The sequence below is a fragment of the Gadus macrocephalus genome, chromosome 10 (genome assembly GCF_031168955.1).
Source record: "Gadus macrocephalus chromosome 10, ASM3116895v1".
Lineage (NCBI taxonomy): Eukaryota > Metazoa > Chordata > Actinopteri > Gadiformes > Gadidae > Gadus > Gadus macrocephalus.
Genome location: NC_082391.1, coordinates 12,707,638 through 12,721,636, shown reverse-complemented (window position 1 = coordinate 12,721,636; position 13,999 = coordinate 12,707,638). Strand labels below are relative to the sequence as shown.

The 13,999-nt window shown below is 55.0% G+C and overlaps 1 protein-coding gene across 1 annotated transcript in view; it reads left to right on the top strand.

Moving 5' to 3' along the window:
- fstl5 (follistatin-like 5) overlaps positions 1 to 11,764 on the top strand; it is a 47,564-nt gene extending 35,800 nt beyond the window's left edge. The window contains 9 exon segments of the mRNA XM_060062395.1: positions 793 to 954; positions 1,589 to 1,723; positions 3,818 to 3,844; positions 4,098 to 4,216; positions 5,514 to 5,573; positions 5,576 to 5,662; positions 7,073 to 7,180; positions 7,767 to 7,891; positions 10,175 to 11,764. Coding sequence (XP_059918378.1) covers positions 793 to 954; positions 1,589 to 1,723; positions 3,818 to 3,844; positions 4,098 to 4,216; positions 5,514 to 5,573; positions 5,576 to 5,662; positions 7,073 to 7,180; positions 7,767 to 7,891; positions 10,175 to 10,877 — 1,526 coding nt within the window. The 3' untranslated portion in view covers positions 10,878 to 11,764.
- The last annotated feature ends 2,235 nt before the right edge of the window (positions 11,765 to 13,999 follow it).

Below are 13,999 nucleotides of genomic sequence, written 5' to 3'. Positions count from 1 at the left end.
CAGGCGCATGGTTTGTGCGTGTGTACGTGTGTGCGTGCGTGAGGTTTGTGTGTGTGTGTGTGTGTGTGTGTGTGCCTGCGTCAGACACTCTCCTTTTCAAAGGAGGTTTGAATCCATTCTTAGGAATGGACAAGGACACCTGAGGGGCAGACACCTGAACGTTTTCTCAGCCAATGCATAAATGCATGGAGCCAGCGGCTGAGTGTTCTCCCTGACGACGGTGGGAGGCATCACGCAGCCTTTGTAGCGGGAGGAAGTGTGGAGGGATATTTAAAGTGGCTTTTGACAAAACGCTCGACAGCTGAGAGCTTTTTGTTTTCCCTCCGCCTCCGTCCGACACAACGAGACGCAAAGTCATCGCCGGGCGCCGCAGCCTCCCTGGCTTACCTGCTCGCTGTCCGCCCTCACAGAGCGTGTTGTGTCTCCCCCCAGTCCTCCCAGTTCCCCCAGTCCACCTCTGACGTGTCCTCGGCCTCCCCCCAGTCCCCCCAGTCTTAGGTGTCCCCTGTCTCCCCCAGTCCTCCCAGTCTGAGGTATCCCCTGTCTCCCCCCAGTCTTAGGTATCCCCTGTCTCCCCCCAGTCCTCCCAGTCTGAGGTATCCCCTGTCTCCCCCCAGTCCTCCCAGTCTGACTTGTCCCCTGTCTCCTCCCTGTCCTCCCAGTCTGACGTGTCCGTTCCCCCCAGTGCCCCCTGTCTCCTCCCAGTCCTCCCAGTCTGACGTGTCCCCATTCCCCCCAGTGCCCCCTGTCTCCTCCCAGTCCTCCCAGTCTGACGTGTCCCGTTCCCCCCAGTGCCCCCAGTGCTCCGGGTGTACCCTGAGAGCCAGGCGCGGGAGCCCGGCGTGACGGCCAGCCTGCGGTGCCACGCCGAGGGCATCCCCCCGCCCACGCTGGCCTGGCTGAAGAACGGCCTGGACATCACCCCCAAGCTCAGCAAGCAGCTCACCCTGCAGGGTGAGGCCTCCGCCCGCCACGCCGCCGCCTCATCAACCACACCCCACCCCCCCACCACCCCCACCACCCCCACCACCACACCGGTCAAACCAGTGTCTGTCTCACCCCCACCACCACACCGGTCAAACCAGTGTCTGTCTCACCCCCACCACCCCCACCACCCCCACCACCCCCACCACCACACCGGTCAAACCAGTGTCTGTCTCACCCCCACCACCCCCACCACCCCCACCACCACACCGGTCAAACCAGTGTCTGTCTCACCCCCACCACTCCCAACACCACACCGGTCCAACCAGTATCTGTCTCACCCCCACCACCACACCGGTCAAACCAGTATCTGTCTCACCCCCACCACCACACCGGTCAAACCAGTGTCTGTCTCACCCCCACCACCCCCACCACCCCCACCACCCCCACCACCACACCGGTCCAACCAGTATCTGTCTCACCCCCACCACCACACCGGTCAAACCAGTATCTGTCTCACCCCCACCACCACACCGGTCAAACCAGTGTCTGTCTCACCCCCACCACCCCCAACACCACACCGGTCAAAATTATATCATCCCCACGTCACCACCACGTGACGTTTGTGTCTTTCTAACACGTCTTGTGCGTCCTCTTCCCAAAGCCAACGGGAGCGAAGTGCACGTGAGCAACGTGCACTTTGAGGACACGGGCGCGTACACGTGCATCGCCAAGAACGCGGCCGGTGTGGACGAAGACATCTCCTCGCTCTTCGTGGAGGACTCGAACCGTAAGACCCGTACGTACCCCGACCCACTAAGACCAGTACGTACCCCGACCCACTAAGACCAGTACGTACCCCGACCCACTAAGACCAGTACGTACCCCGACCCACTAAGACCAGTACGTACCCCGACCCACTAAGACCAGTACGTACCCCGACCCACTAAGACCAGTACGTACCCCGACCCACTAAGACCAGTACGTACCCCGACCCACTAAGACCAGTACGTACCCCGACCCACTGAGTGTCCGTGCTTGTCTATAATTACCGCCATAGACCAGCATTGCGCCACTCAGCAGTGGTTGCCTGGCGACGGCGGTTATAATATATATTTACAGCTCGGCGTGGACGAGAACCGGACTCAACGCGCGCCTGAACCCGGGCCTGTGGGGCCTCTGGGGCCTCTGGGGCCTGTGGGGCCCTTTGGGGGCCTGTGGGGCCTCTGGGGCCTCTGGGGCCTGTGGGGCCCTTTGGGGGCCTGTGGGGGCTTAAGAGCTCTGTGGGGCCCTTTGGGGGCCTCTGGGGCCTGTGTGGGCCCTGTGGGGGCCTTTCGGGGCTTGAGATCTTTGTGGGGCCCTTTGGGGGCCTTTCGGGACTGTGTGGGCCTGTTGGGACTGTGGGGGCTTAGGGGACTTTGGGGGGGGGGGCTTATGGGACTGGGGAGGCCTGTGGGGGCTTAGGGGGGCCTGGGGGGGGGGACTTTGGGGGGGGGGGGCTTTTGGGACTGGGGAGGCCTGTGGGGGCTTAGGGGGGCCTGGGGGGGGGACTTTGGGGGGGGGCTTTTGGGACTGGGGAGGCCTGTGGGGTTTAAGAGCTCTCTGGGGCCCTTTGGGGGCATGGGGGGACCTTTTGGGACTGGGGAGGCCTGTGGGGGCTTAGGGGGGCCCTGGGGGGGGCTTTGGGGACTGGGGAGGCCTGTGGGGCCTGAGGGGGGCTCTGGGGGTGTTAGGGGCCTTTTGGGGGGCCTGTGGGTGCCCTATGGGGGCTTAGGGGCTCTGCGAGGGCCTGGGGGGGCCTGTGGAGGCTGGGGGGGGCCTGTGGGGACCTGTGGGGGCGTAGGGGCCTTTTGGGGGCTTGTGGGGGCAGGGTTCTACAGGGTTCTAACACAAAGCGAGGTCTGGAAACTCATTCATTATTAACAAACTATGGAGCGGTGCAGGGCACAGACTTTACAGAGCACTGATTTGAACAGCAGGGATTCTGTCTGTCTGTCTGTCTGTCTGTCTGTCTGTCTGTCTGTCTGTCTGTCTGTCTGTCTGTCTGTCCACCCTGTCCGTCTGTCCCCCCTTTTGCCTGTCTCACTGCCGTCCCCTGGCTGGGCCCCAAAGAGAGCATAACATCAGGGAGCAGACGTCTGGTCGACCCGAGATGAGTTTCCTGGGGGAGTGGATTTGTCATATTCATTAGATTGAGAGTGCTCCGTCTGCACGTGATGACGGGCTGGAGGTCGTTGGTATTCCTCACACTGCTGTTGGCGGCTGATTGGAGGGCCCTACAGCTGGCTCATGTTTCAGGGATAAACCAAAGCACTCAGAGGCCTCGTCAGACAGCTCCACAACCCCACTCGGCAGGGGGGTGGAGGGGTGAGGAACGACTCCAGGACCTGGAGTCACACCGGGCTCCTCAGATTGACCACTATGAGCATCTGAACCTCCCATGAACACCTAAACCAGAGACCTCAGGGTAATGAGTACGAGCATCTGAACCCCCCATGAACATCTAAACTAGAGACTTCAGGGTAATGAGTTCTGATTAGCATCTCCAAAGGGGGAGGACAACATGAGTCTCTGCTTGATTCTAATCAAAACGAGTATTCACATTCAACAGAAGTGGCATGGAGGCATTTGTATATCTTTTTAAACATTTTCTCACAAAGAGATTCTCTCCTCCTGGGTCCCCTTATGGTGAGCTGATCTGAAGACCCCTCGGTGGTCTGAGACCCAGACGGTCTCCTCGCCCCCTGGTCCGGTAGGGTCCTCCAGTGAAGGCTCTATTGATGGTTTTCTGCTCAAGGTGTCGGCGGCGCCTCCATTAAACATTCATAGGGTTGCGTTGGGATGACTCCCTGCTGTAAACCATCAACTCACGCGGTCTCTCTCTTCTCCACAGTCGCCAACATCCTGTGGCGGGATGACGGTACGTAACCATCTCCACTCCTCTGTAGAATGAATGAAATTAAGTGGATTCGCATCTTGTGGCTGCTGAGCTGTGTTGATGTCTGGGAGCTGATATGTGTTCATGTTGGTGAGTTCACTTCCCCACTAGGATCCCAGTATTCCCAGCGCTCCCAGTAGATGATGTTTACCCCCGTGACCAGTGGGATAGCCACGTTAACACCCTGCTGTGAGGCCAGTGTGTGCGTAGCTCTGATCACCTCCTGTTTCTGCAGGTCTGGGCATCGGGAACATGTTCTACGTGTTCTACGAAGACGGCATCAAGGTGATCCAGCCGGTGGCCTGCGAGATCCAGAGGCACATCAAGCCCAGCGAGAAGCTGCTGGGGCTGCAGGTACGAGGGCGGCCATGTTGGATCTGCTTCCTCAAGGTCCTGGGACACGCCTTCCTTATGACCCCATGAGGACTAGTCTCTGGGACTAGTCCTCTGACTAGGTCTTAACCCACTCCTCTGAACATCTCATCGATAGTTCATCACTATCGGATTCCTCTGAACATCTAGTCCCTCATTACCTGGTTCCTCTGAACATCTTGTTCCTCACTACCTGGTTCCTCTGAACATCTAGTTCCTCATTACCTGGTTCCTCTGAACATCTTGTTCCTCACTACCTGGTTCCTCTGAACATCTAGTTCCTCATTACCTGGTTCCTCTGAACATCTAGTTCCTCATTACCTGGTTCCTCTGAACATCTAGTTCCTCAGACCGCTCTGGTTCCTCATGTCAGACCTGCTAGCTGGGCTGTCATTTCAGATCTGACCCACTGTTATATTTAGCGTGTGAAGCCCAACATATTGAGTCCATCCCGTTGCAGTGGAGGAATGCTGGACCAGACTCACAGCCTGGGGTTGTTGTGTTGGTGCCTGCTTCTCTCTGTTTTATGGGTGTAGGCGTAGGATTGCAAGAATAGTGAAACCACGCTCTGACTTTAGGCGCTGTGTTGCATATTACCCACACAGTCACTCTCAGCTTTCTACTCACGGGGATCTGAAACAAGGAAGAGAAAAAGGAGATAAATGCTTTTAATCCCGACCCCTCAAAGGAGGCTTCAGAGTCCTCAGGGTTCAAGTCTCATCTCCTGCAGGATGAGTTCTGACCCGATTAGAGAAGGACCACCACCGTCTGAACCGCTGTCAGGATGTGAGAGGAGGTCTGGTCGCCAGCCCTCCTGAACCGCCAGCCTTCTGCACCGCCTCACTCAGTCCCATGTGAGAGGCTCTGAGTTCCAGTCCCCTCCTGTCAGAGGCTCTGGGGTCCAGTCCCCTCCTGTCAGAGGCTCTGGGGTCCAGTCCCCCTCCTGTCAGAGGCTCTGGGGTCCAGTCCCCTCCTGTCAGAGGCTCTGGGGTCCAGTCCCTTCCTGTCAGAGGCTCTGGGGTCCAGTCCCCTGACAGAGGCTCTGGGGTCCAGTCCCCTCCTGTCAGAGGCTCTGGGGTCCAGTCCCCTCCTGTCAGAGGCTCTGGGGTCCAGTCCCCTCCTGTCAGAGGCTCTGGGGTCCAGTCCCCTGTCAGAGGCTCTGGGGTCCAGTCCCCTCCTGTCAGAGGCATTTGTCATTTATCATGTGTGTGTGTGTGTGTGTGTGTGTGTGTGTGTGTGTGCGCGTGTGTGCGTGCGTGCGTGCGTGTGTGTGCGTCAGGAGGAGGTGTGTCCCGGCTTCACAGCAGGGGTCCAGAGATGTGATTGGTCATCGGCGGTCCCAACGTCAACGATCAGCTGATCTACGCTGCGCAGCCCGGCTTGCATCGCCTGCTGCTGCTGGACGTCAAATCACAGAAAGCCGTTCAGGTACTTCCTGTTTGACAAGAGATACTGCTGGACAAAAGATCCATCTGTTCACACTGGGATATCTGCTACTGATTCTGTATCTAGTCCTTAGTACAGGTAGCATTCATGTATCTAGTCCTTAGTACAGGTAGTATTCATGTATCTAGTCCTTAGTACAGGTAGTATTCATGTATCTAGTCCTTAGTACAGGTAGTATTCATGTATCTAGTCCTTAGTACAGGTAGTATTGATGTATCTAGTCCTTAGTACAGGTAGTATTGATGTATCTAGTCCTTAGTACAGGTAGTATTCATGTATCTAGTCCTTAGTAAAGGTGGTATTGATGAATGTAGTCTATTTCTCTAGTTTACTTTACACAGTGAATATGCGATATTGACATTTTGATGCTATACATCACTAGTTTCATCAGAGATATGTGTGAAGTAGTACCCCTGCTCTACATAATGAATATATATGTAGATCTTAACAGACAGACTGGAGATTAAACACAGCATGGGGTGGAAGAGAGAGAGAGAGAGAGAGAGAGAGAGAGAGAGAGAGAGAGAGAGAGAGAGAGAGAGAGAGAGAGAGAGAGAGAGAGAGAGAGAGAGAGAGAGAGAGAGAGAGAGAGAGAGAGAGAGAGAGAGAGAGAGAGAGAGAGTTGATAAAGCATACTGCTGATGTTCCTCCTTGCTAACAGACAAGTCAGCAGGTCCCAGGTGGAAGCCTCACTTAGCTCCTCTTCACAGCATTCATCTCACCTCTCATGTGCTGTCAGAGGATCACACACACACACACACACACACACACACACACACACACACACACACACACACACACACACACACACACACACGCACACGCACGCACACACACACACAGCCCCCCTCTCCCCATGAGGGGGGAGGATCAAAGGTCTGCTCTTCAAACACCTTGTGATGTCCTCCTCCTCTCTCCTCTCTCTCCTCCTCTCCTCTCTCCTCCTCTCTCCTCCTCCTCTCTCTCCACTCCTCCTCCCCTCTCCTCTTCCTCTCTCCTCTTCATCTCTCCTCTCCTCCTATCTCTCCTCCTCCTCCCTCTCTCTCTCCTTTCCTCCTCTCTCCTCCTCCTCCTCTCTCTCCTTTCCTCCTCTCTCCTCCTCCTCTCTTCTCCTCCTCTCCTCCTCCTCTCTCCTCCTCTTCTCCTCCTCTCTCCTCTCCTCCTCCTCCTCCCTCCTCCTCTCTCCTCTCCTCCTCTCTCCTCCTCCTCTCTCCTCCTCTTCTCTCCTCCTCTCCTCCTCCTCTCTCCTCCTCTCCTCTCCTCTCTCCTCCTCCTCCTCCCTCCTCCTCTCTCCTCCTCCTCTTCTCTCCTCCTCTCCTCCTCCTCTCTCCTCCTCTCCTCTCCTCCTCCTCTCTCCTCCTCTCCTCTCCTCTCTCCTCTCTCCTCCTCCAGACGGTCCGGACCGACCCCTTCCCAGCGACGCTCCAGTACGACCCGGACCACGACCAGGTCTGGATTCTCAGCTGGGGCGACCTGGACAAGAGGAGTCCCACTCTGCAGGTAACCCCTACTGGTCTCTACTGTCTCTACTGGTCTCTGGACCAGAGGAGTCCCACTCTGCAGGTAACCCCTACTGGGCTCTACTGGTTTATACTGGCCTCTACTGGTCTCTACCGGTCTATACTGGTCTCTGGGCCAGGGTCAGACCTACAGGACCAGAAGTGGAGGGGGAGGAGGGAAGAGAGAGGGTGGGAGGGGGGAGAGAGGGATAGAGGGGGGGAGAGGGGGAGGGAGAGGGAGGGAGAGAGAGAGAGAGGGTGAGGGAAAGGGAGAGAGTGAGGGAGAGAGAAGGGTGAGGGAGGGAGAGAGGGAGGGGGGGAGAGAGGGGGGAGGGGAGGGAGAGTGGGGCATCAGACCAGCTCAATCTCCTTCCCCTGCTCCCCCCTGCGGGGCGTTGAGGGGGAGGAGGAGGTGTCTGGTGGTTCAGTAGAGACACAGACCCCAGGCCTCCATGGAGGATCGGGACCACCAGGGCCTCCCGTTGGATACCAGCAGCCCGCAGTCCACCATCACTCATCAACTCTCTTTACATCCCTCTCTCTCCCCCCTCTCCCTGCCCCTCCCCTCCCTCCCCCCCGCCCCCCAGGTCATCTCCCAGGCCAGCAGCCGGGCCCCCCACCACACGGTCCACGCCCGGCCGGTGGGCCGCCGCTTCGACAGGGTGGCCAGCTTCTACATCCCCCCGCCCAGCCTCATCGTTAGCCACAACAGGTACACCTCCTCCCCTGGTCTCTCCCCTGGTCTCTCCTCTCTCCTGGTCTCCCCTGGTCTCTCCTCTCTCCTGGTCTTTCCTGGTCTCTCCTGGTCATGACTGACTGCATCATGGGGAGCGCCGCGTCTCCTGTCGCCCCGGAGACAGCATCAGCATCACCACAGACACTCCCCCCCCCCGTCTTCTGGAGCCTTTTTCCCCCTCCTCCCCCCTCTACTGATCTCCTCCTACCTCTGCTAACTCCTCTGACCTCCACTAATCTTTCTGCAAATCTCCTCCCACCTCTTCAAATCTCCTCCCTCCTCCTCCCAGCTCCGCCCACCTCATCTAATCTCCTCCCTCCTCCTCCCAGCTCCGCCCACCTCATCTAATCTCCTCCCTCCTCCTCCCAGCTCCGCCCACCTCATCTAATCTCCTCCCTCCTCCTCCCAGCTCCGCCCACCTCATCTAATCTCCTCCCTCCTCCTCCCAGCCGACTCCTCCCCCGTGCTCCTGCATGTCAGCTGGGGAGTGGCCTGTGAAGGAGACACCACTGTAGCGTGGATATGTTCTACTGTTAAAGCCTCTCAGAGGTTCTACTGTGGAACGAGCTCATGGCTCTCAGCACTAGAACTAATTTATCATACGACATACTAGAGAGAAGGCTTTGGTAGCAGGACTGTGGTTTGTCTGGCAGACGGAGAAGGATCAATGAAGGCATGATTATTACTGATTCACCATCTGCCTCAATATTTAACCTTCATATCTGCTTATGTGACAAAACAATAAATATGTTCTGACTGAAAGGTTAGCCAACAACAGTCCAGAAATATAGAGCAGTTTAATCTAAAACTTTCATCTGGGGGTTTTGGGCCTCAAACCCATGTTTTACTGGGCCTTAAAACCATGTTTTACTGGGCCTTAAACACATGTTTTACTGGGTCTTAAGCCCATGTTTTAGTGGGCCTCAAACACATGTTTTACTGGGTCTTAAACCCATGTTTTACTGGGCCTCAAACCCAAGTTTGACTGGGTGTGAAACCCAGGTCCTTAGTGGGATAACCGACTGGTTTTCATTTGACTGGGGTTTCCAGTGTGTTTCCAGGCCAATAAGGCGAATGGATCACCGGAGGATGGGTCCGCCTCTCTGAGGGCAGTGTGGATGTTAGATCAGGGATGAGTGATCGGTGATGTGCGATCAGGGATGTGAGATCAGGGATGTGTGATATTGGATGTGAGATCAGGGATGTGAGATCAGGGATGTGAGATCAGGGATTTGAGATCAGGAATATGAGATCAGGGATGTCAGATTAGGAATGCGTTATCGGGATGTGCAATCAGAGATGGAAGCTCAGGGATGTGAGATCAGGGATGTGAGATCAGGGATGTGAGAGTGTAGCGTTGTGTCCAAGCAGGAGATAGGAGACAATTGGCAGCAGGGGGAAACTCCTGTTAGCATCCATCAGCGTCTGCTCTGATGGTCCTCCTCTCTCCTCTCCTCTCGCCTCTCCTCTCTCCTCTCTCCTCCCTCCTCCCTCTTCTCTCCTCTCTCCTCTCTCCTCTCTCCTCTGCTAAGATGTGAGGAGATCTCTACCCCAGCCACCAGGAGCCTTTGATTCACAGCGTTTACAAACCTGCTCCCTTTCATTAAGGAGACACATCGAAGACTTCAATCCACTGACACATCTGAGGGGGTGGTTTCTATAGCGATTAGGGATGATAAAATTCTCCACCCCCCCGTACAGATACAGCTGTCCTGTGCTTGTTGATTCAAGGGTTCTGACCCGTGGTGGTTCCCCCAGGTTCAGCGTGGTAATTGGTTGGTTCTAAGCGGTTCTCTTGGTTCTCCAGGTTCGGTGTGGTAATTGGTTGGTTCTAAGCGGTTCTCTTGGTTCTCCAGGTTCGGTGTGGTAATTGGTTGGTTCTAAGCGGTTCTCTTGGTTCTCCAGGTTCGGTGTGGTAATTGGTTGGTTCTAAGCGGTTCTCTTGGTTCTCCAGGTTCGGTGTGGTAATTGGTTGGTTCTAAGCGGTTCTCTTGGTTCTCCAGGTTCGGTGTGGTGATTGGTTGGTTCTAAGCCGTTCTCATTGGTTTCGAAGCGGTTCTTGTGGGTTCTCCAGGTTCGGCGTGGTGATCGGTCGGTTCTAAGCGGTTCTCTTGGTTCTCCAGGTTCTAAGCGGTTCTTGTTGGTTCTTACCGGTTCTCCATGTTCTAAGCGGTTCTTGTTGGTTCTTACCGGTTCTCTTGGTTCTCCATGTTCTAGGCGGTTCTTGTTGGTTCTAAGCGGTTCTCGTTGGTTCCCCAGGTTCGGCGTGGTGCTGCACCGTGACGAGGCGGCGCTCCACAAGATGGACCTGGCCACGCTGTCGTATGTGAAGAACGTGAGCCTTGCGGCGTGGGGCTGCGTGCCGCTCGCCGTGGCCTCCACCCCTCTGGGCGGCTACTACGTCATCCAGTGCCGGCCCGGCTCCGCCGGCGCCACCCAGCCCCAGCTGCTGCTCGACTCCGTCACCGACGCCGTGATCGGCCGCAACGCCGACGTCACGGGCACGCCGTACATGTCGCCGGACGGCCGCTACCTGGTCACCGTGGACGACGGCGACGGCCTCATGAGGATCCAGACGGTGTCGGACGCCGGCGCCATCGGCCCGCCCTTCGACATCCACACCAACCTGCACCTGGCCGACCTGGCCTTCCAGCGCTCCTGCACCCAGCGCGGCCAGTACAACGTGGTGGGCGCCTCGGGCCGGCAGACCGACGCCCTGCTGGTGGAGCTCAGCTCCGGGGAGGTCAAGATGATCAAGAGCCTGAAGGAGCCGCTGAGGGCGGAGGAGTGGAGGTGGAGCTCCAGGAACCGGCAGGTGGTGGGCAGCGGGCTGTTCGGACAGTACCTCCTCAGCCCCTCCCGGGAGTCCCTGTTCGTCCTGGACGGGCACCTCAACAAGCTCAACTGTGAGATCACCGAGGTTGTGGGGGCGGGGGCCGTGGTGTGGGTGGGCCAGTCCTAGACCCGTCCAGACCCCGTCCCTGACCCCGTCCTAGACCCGGTCCTGACCCGGTCCTGACCCGGTCCTAGACCCGGTCCTGACCCGGTCCTAGACCCCGTCCTGTCCCAGTCCTAGGCCCGGACCTGGCCCTGACCCGGTCCTGACCCGGTCCTAGACCCGGTCCTGACCCGGTCCTAGACCCTGTCCTAGACCCCGTCCTGACCCCGTCCTGACCCCTGCTGCGCTGGACTTCTGACGGGCGCCATTGTCAAGATGTTTTTAACAAAATTGATTGTTCATTAAGGGTTTCATGTGCTCCTCATTAATTAGGCTCTACATGTGCACCAGGTAGACCCCCAGAGTCCTGGGACCCTCCTGCCACCATCTCCCTGATAGGCTAAAACACATGCTCTTTATTGGTGTCATATGTAAGAACGTCCCTGATTGGCTGAATATTTACCATGTCTCTGACCGTTCTATATGAGTCAGAGTAATGATCCTCTGAAGGGCTGTCTATCATAGCTCCTGCTCTCCCCTCTCCTCTCCCCCTCCTCTCTTCTCCTCCTCCCCTCTCCTCCTCCCCTCTCCTCTCCCTGTCTCCTCTCTCCTCCTCTGCTCTAATGAGGGAGGTCTGTCTTTTTGAAGTCTCCATGTTGAGACTGCTTACTTTGATGTGCAGCCGGAGTTAGGAGAGTGTCTCTCTGAGTGTCCAGTCAGTGCAGCAGGGCGTCAGATCAGCACCTCAGCATCATTAGGAGGTTTAAACAGAATAAAACCAACGTTCTAGGGCTTGTTCTAGGATCTAGGAATCCTTCTAGGGCTCGTTCATTTTACATTTTACATGTTCCATTACTGGTATCTTTGGGTCACTAGTGTAGATGTGGGTTGGGGGGGGGGGGGTATCTTTGGGTCACTAGTGTAGATGTGTGGGGGGGGGGGGGGGTTATCTTTGGGTCACTAGTGTAGATGTGGGGGGGGGGGGGGGGGGGTATCTTTGGGTCACTGGTGTAGATGTGGGGGGGGGTATCTTTGGGTCACTAGTAGGGCCCGACCGATTTATCGGCCTGCCGATTTAATCGGCCGATTATAGCCTTTTTGAAAATAATCGGCATCGGCCAAAAAGACGCCGATTACAACCGATTTTATTTATTTTTTTTATAAATGTTATTGCGATTAGTATCCTGCAGATTGCGCTCCTACTCGCCTTGCTAACTAACAACTTTAGCTGGAGTAAAAAAGAGGAGATTGAATTTTACCGTACAACATGAAAGCACGCTCGCTCAGGCAGCTGCGCGCTCACCTCACCAATGTACACAAGACGCGTTGTTTGAGCATGTTGTGCCTGTTTTTCTTTAGGTCCCAGGCCATGTTAATTTGTTATACTGTAGACTCTAACGGTGAGACCATACTGCTCAGCACACACGTGTTAGTCACTGCTCACGAGCGCAGCACATTGGGAGTTAGTTATTTATTTTACATTTTACATTACACTCATTTTTGACTGTAAATGTATTCTAAAACACTCAAAGGTTCTGCATTCAATTCACATATTCGTCAAAAGTGTTTAAAGTATATTTAAGGTATCAAAAACTACGTTTTATATGTTTGTTTGTTGTTTTTTTTTTGTTGTTTTAATCGGCCGATTAAATCGTAATCGTAATTTTTCTCTGAAAATAATCGGCATCGGCACTCAAAAATCAATATCGGTCGGGCCCTAGTCACTAGTGTAGATGTGGGGGGGGGGTATCTTTGGGTCACTAGTGTAGATGTGGGGGGGGGGATCTTTGGGTCACTAGTGTAGATCAACCAGTATGTCTTGTTTCCATCCCTTATGGTTTTGACTTTCTTTAGATTATCTGCAGCTCGCTCTCTGCTCTCTCTGCTGCCAGCCATCAACACTTCTCCACTGTCTGCTCCGTGTTGTCCTGCAATACTCACCACAGGAACACACTACTTCTGTCCTATATTCCACTACAGTAGACATTATTCACGCCCTTCTGAGCACATGGTCACCCTGAACCCCCGCTGCATTTAAACCTTCACCAGTGTGCTCCTCTTGTATGTAGAGAATGTAATAAAGCTGTCCACTCCAGATGACCTGTGTCCTGGTTCATGACCGCCGCACAACTAGTGTGCATATTAGAATGTACTAGTGTGTAGTAGTATGTGATAGTATGTGTAGTATGTACTAGTATATATAGTAGTATGTACTAGTATGTATAGTAAAATCTACTAGTGTGTATAGTAGTATGTACTAGTATGTATAGTAGTATGTGATAGTATGTATAGTAGTATGTATTAGTAATGTATAGTAGTATGTCCCTGACTGTGAGGCATGTCTGGAGGGGAGTGACTGAAACCATGAGGGAATATCTAATCTGCAATCTGGGATTATGAGTTGATGAATTATAATCCCAGACCCGGAAAATACGCCTCAAACTACAATAATCTGGCGTCCCATTAGGAGGGAACGTCCTCACACACTCCGTGCGGAAAGAACTTCCTCACACCAGGAGTGTCTGAAGACGTTCTCTAATCACACCAGGAGTGTGTGGAGAATATAGACGTTCACTCCGTGAACCCCAGCCAGTTCACTACAGAGCTGTGTATGGAGACATGTCGGAGAGCTCTTTGGTTGTGCTCAGCAACGTTGCGCCGTCTCCCCGCTGCCAGACGAGTCCTCCAGCTGCTGGCTGCAGATAGAGCTCCTCTCCCCAGGGCGAGAGAATCAATCACCCCAGCACACAGCACAGGCTGCTCTGTTTTCAGCTCCCTTGTATTCTTCCCCGTACAGCGGCCTGAGCTCTCACTGAGAGCTCAGGCCGAACAGAGCGGGGCGAGATCAGAATGCACCGGTCCTAATCTAGAGAACGAGAGAGAGAGAGAGAGAGAGAGAGAGAGAGAGAGAGAGAGAGAGAGAGAGAGAGAGAGAGAGAGAGAGAGAGAGAGAGAGAGAGAGAGAGAGAGAGAGAGAGAGAGAGAGAGAGAGAGAGAGAGAGAGAGAGAGAGAGAGACATTGAGAGGGGACAGGTTGCAGTGGACAGATGGGAGGTTAATAAAGCTCATCTCCTTCTTTCTCAAGCTGTCATCCCTTCGATCTGAACTCTTAATGAGCAGATCCTGCTGACCTGGAACCTGCTTAA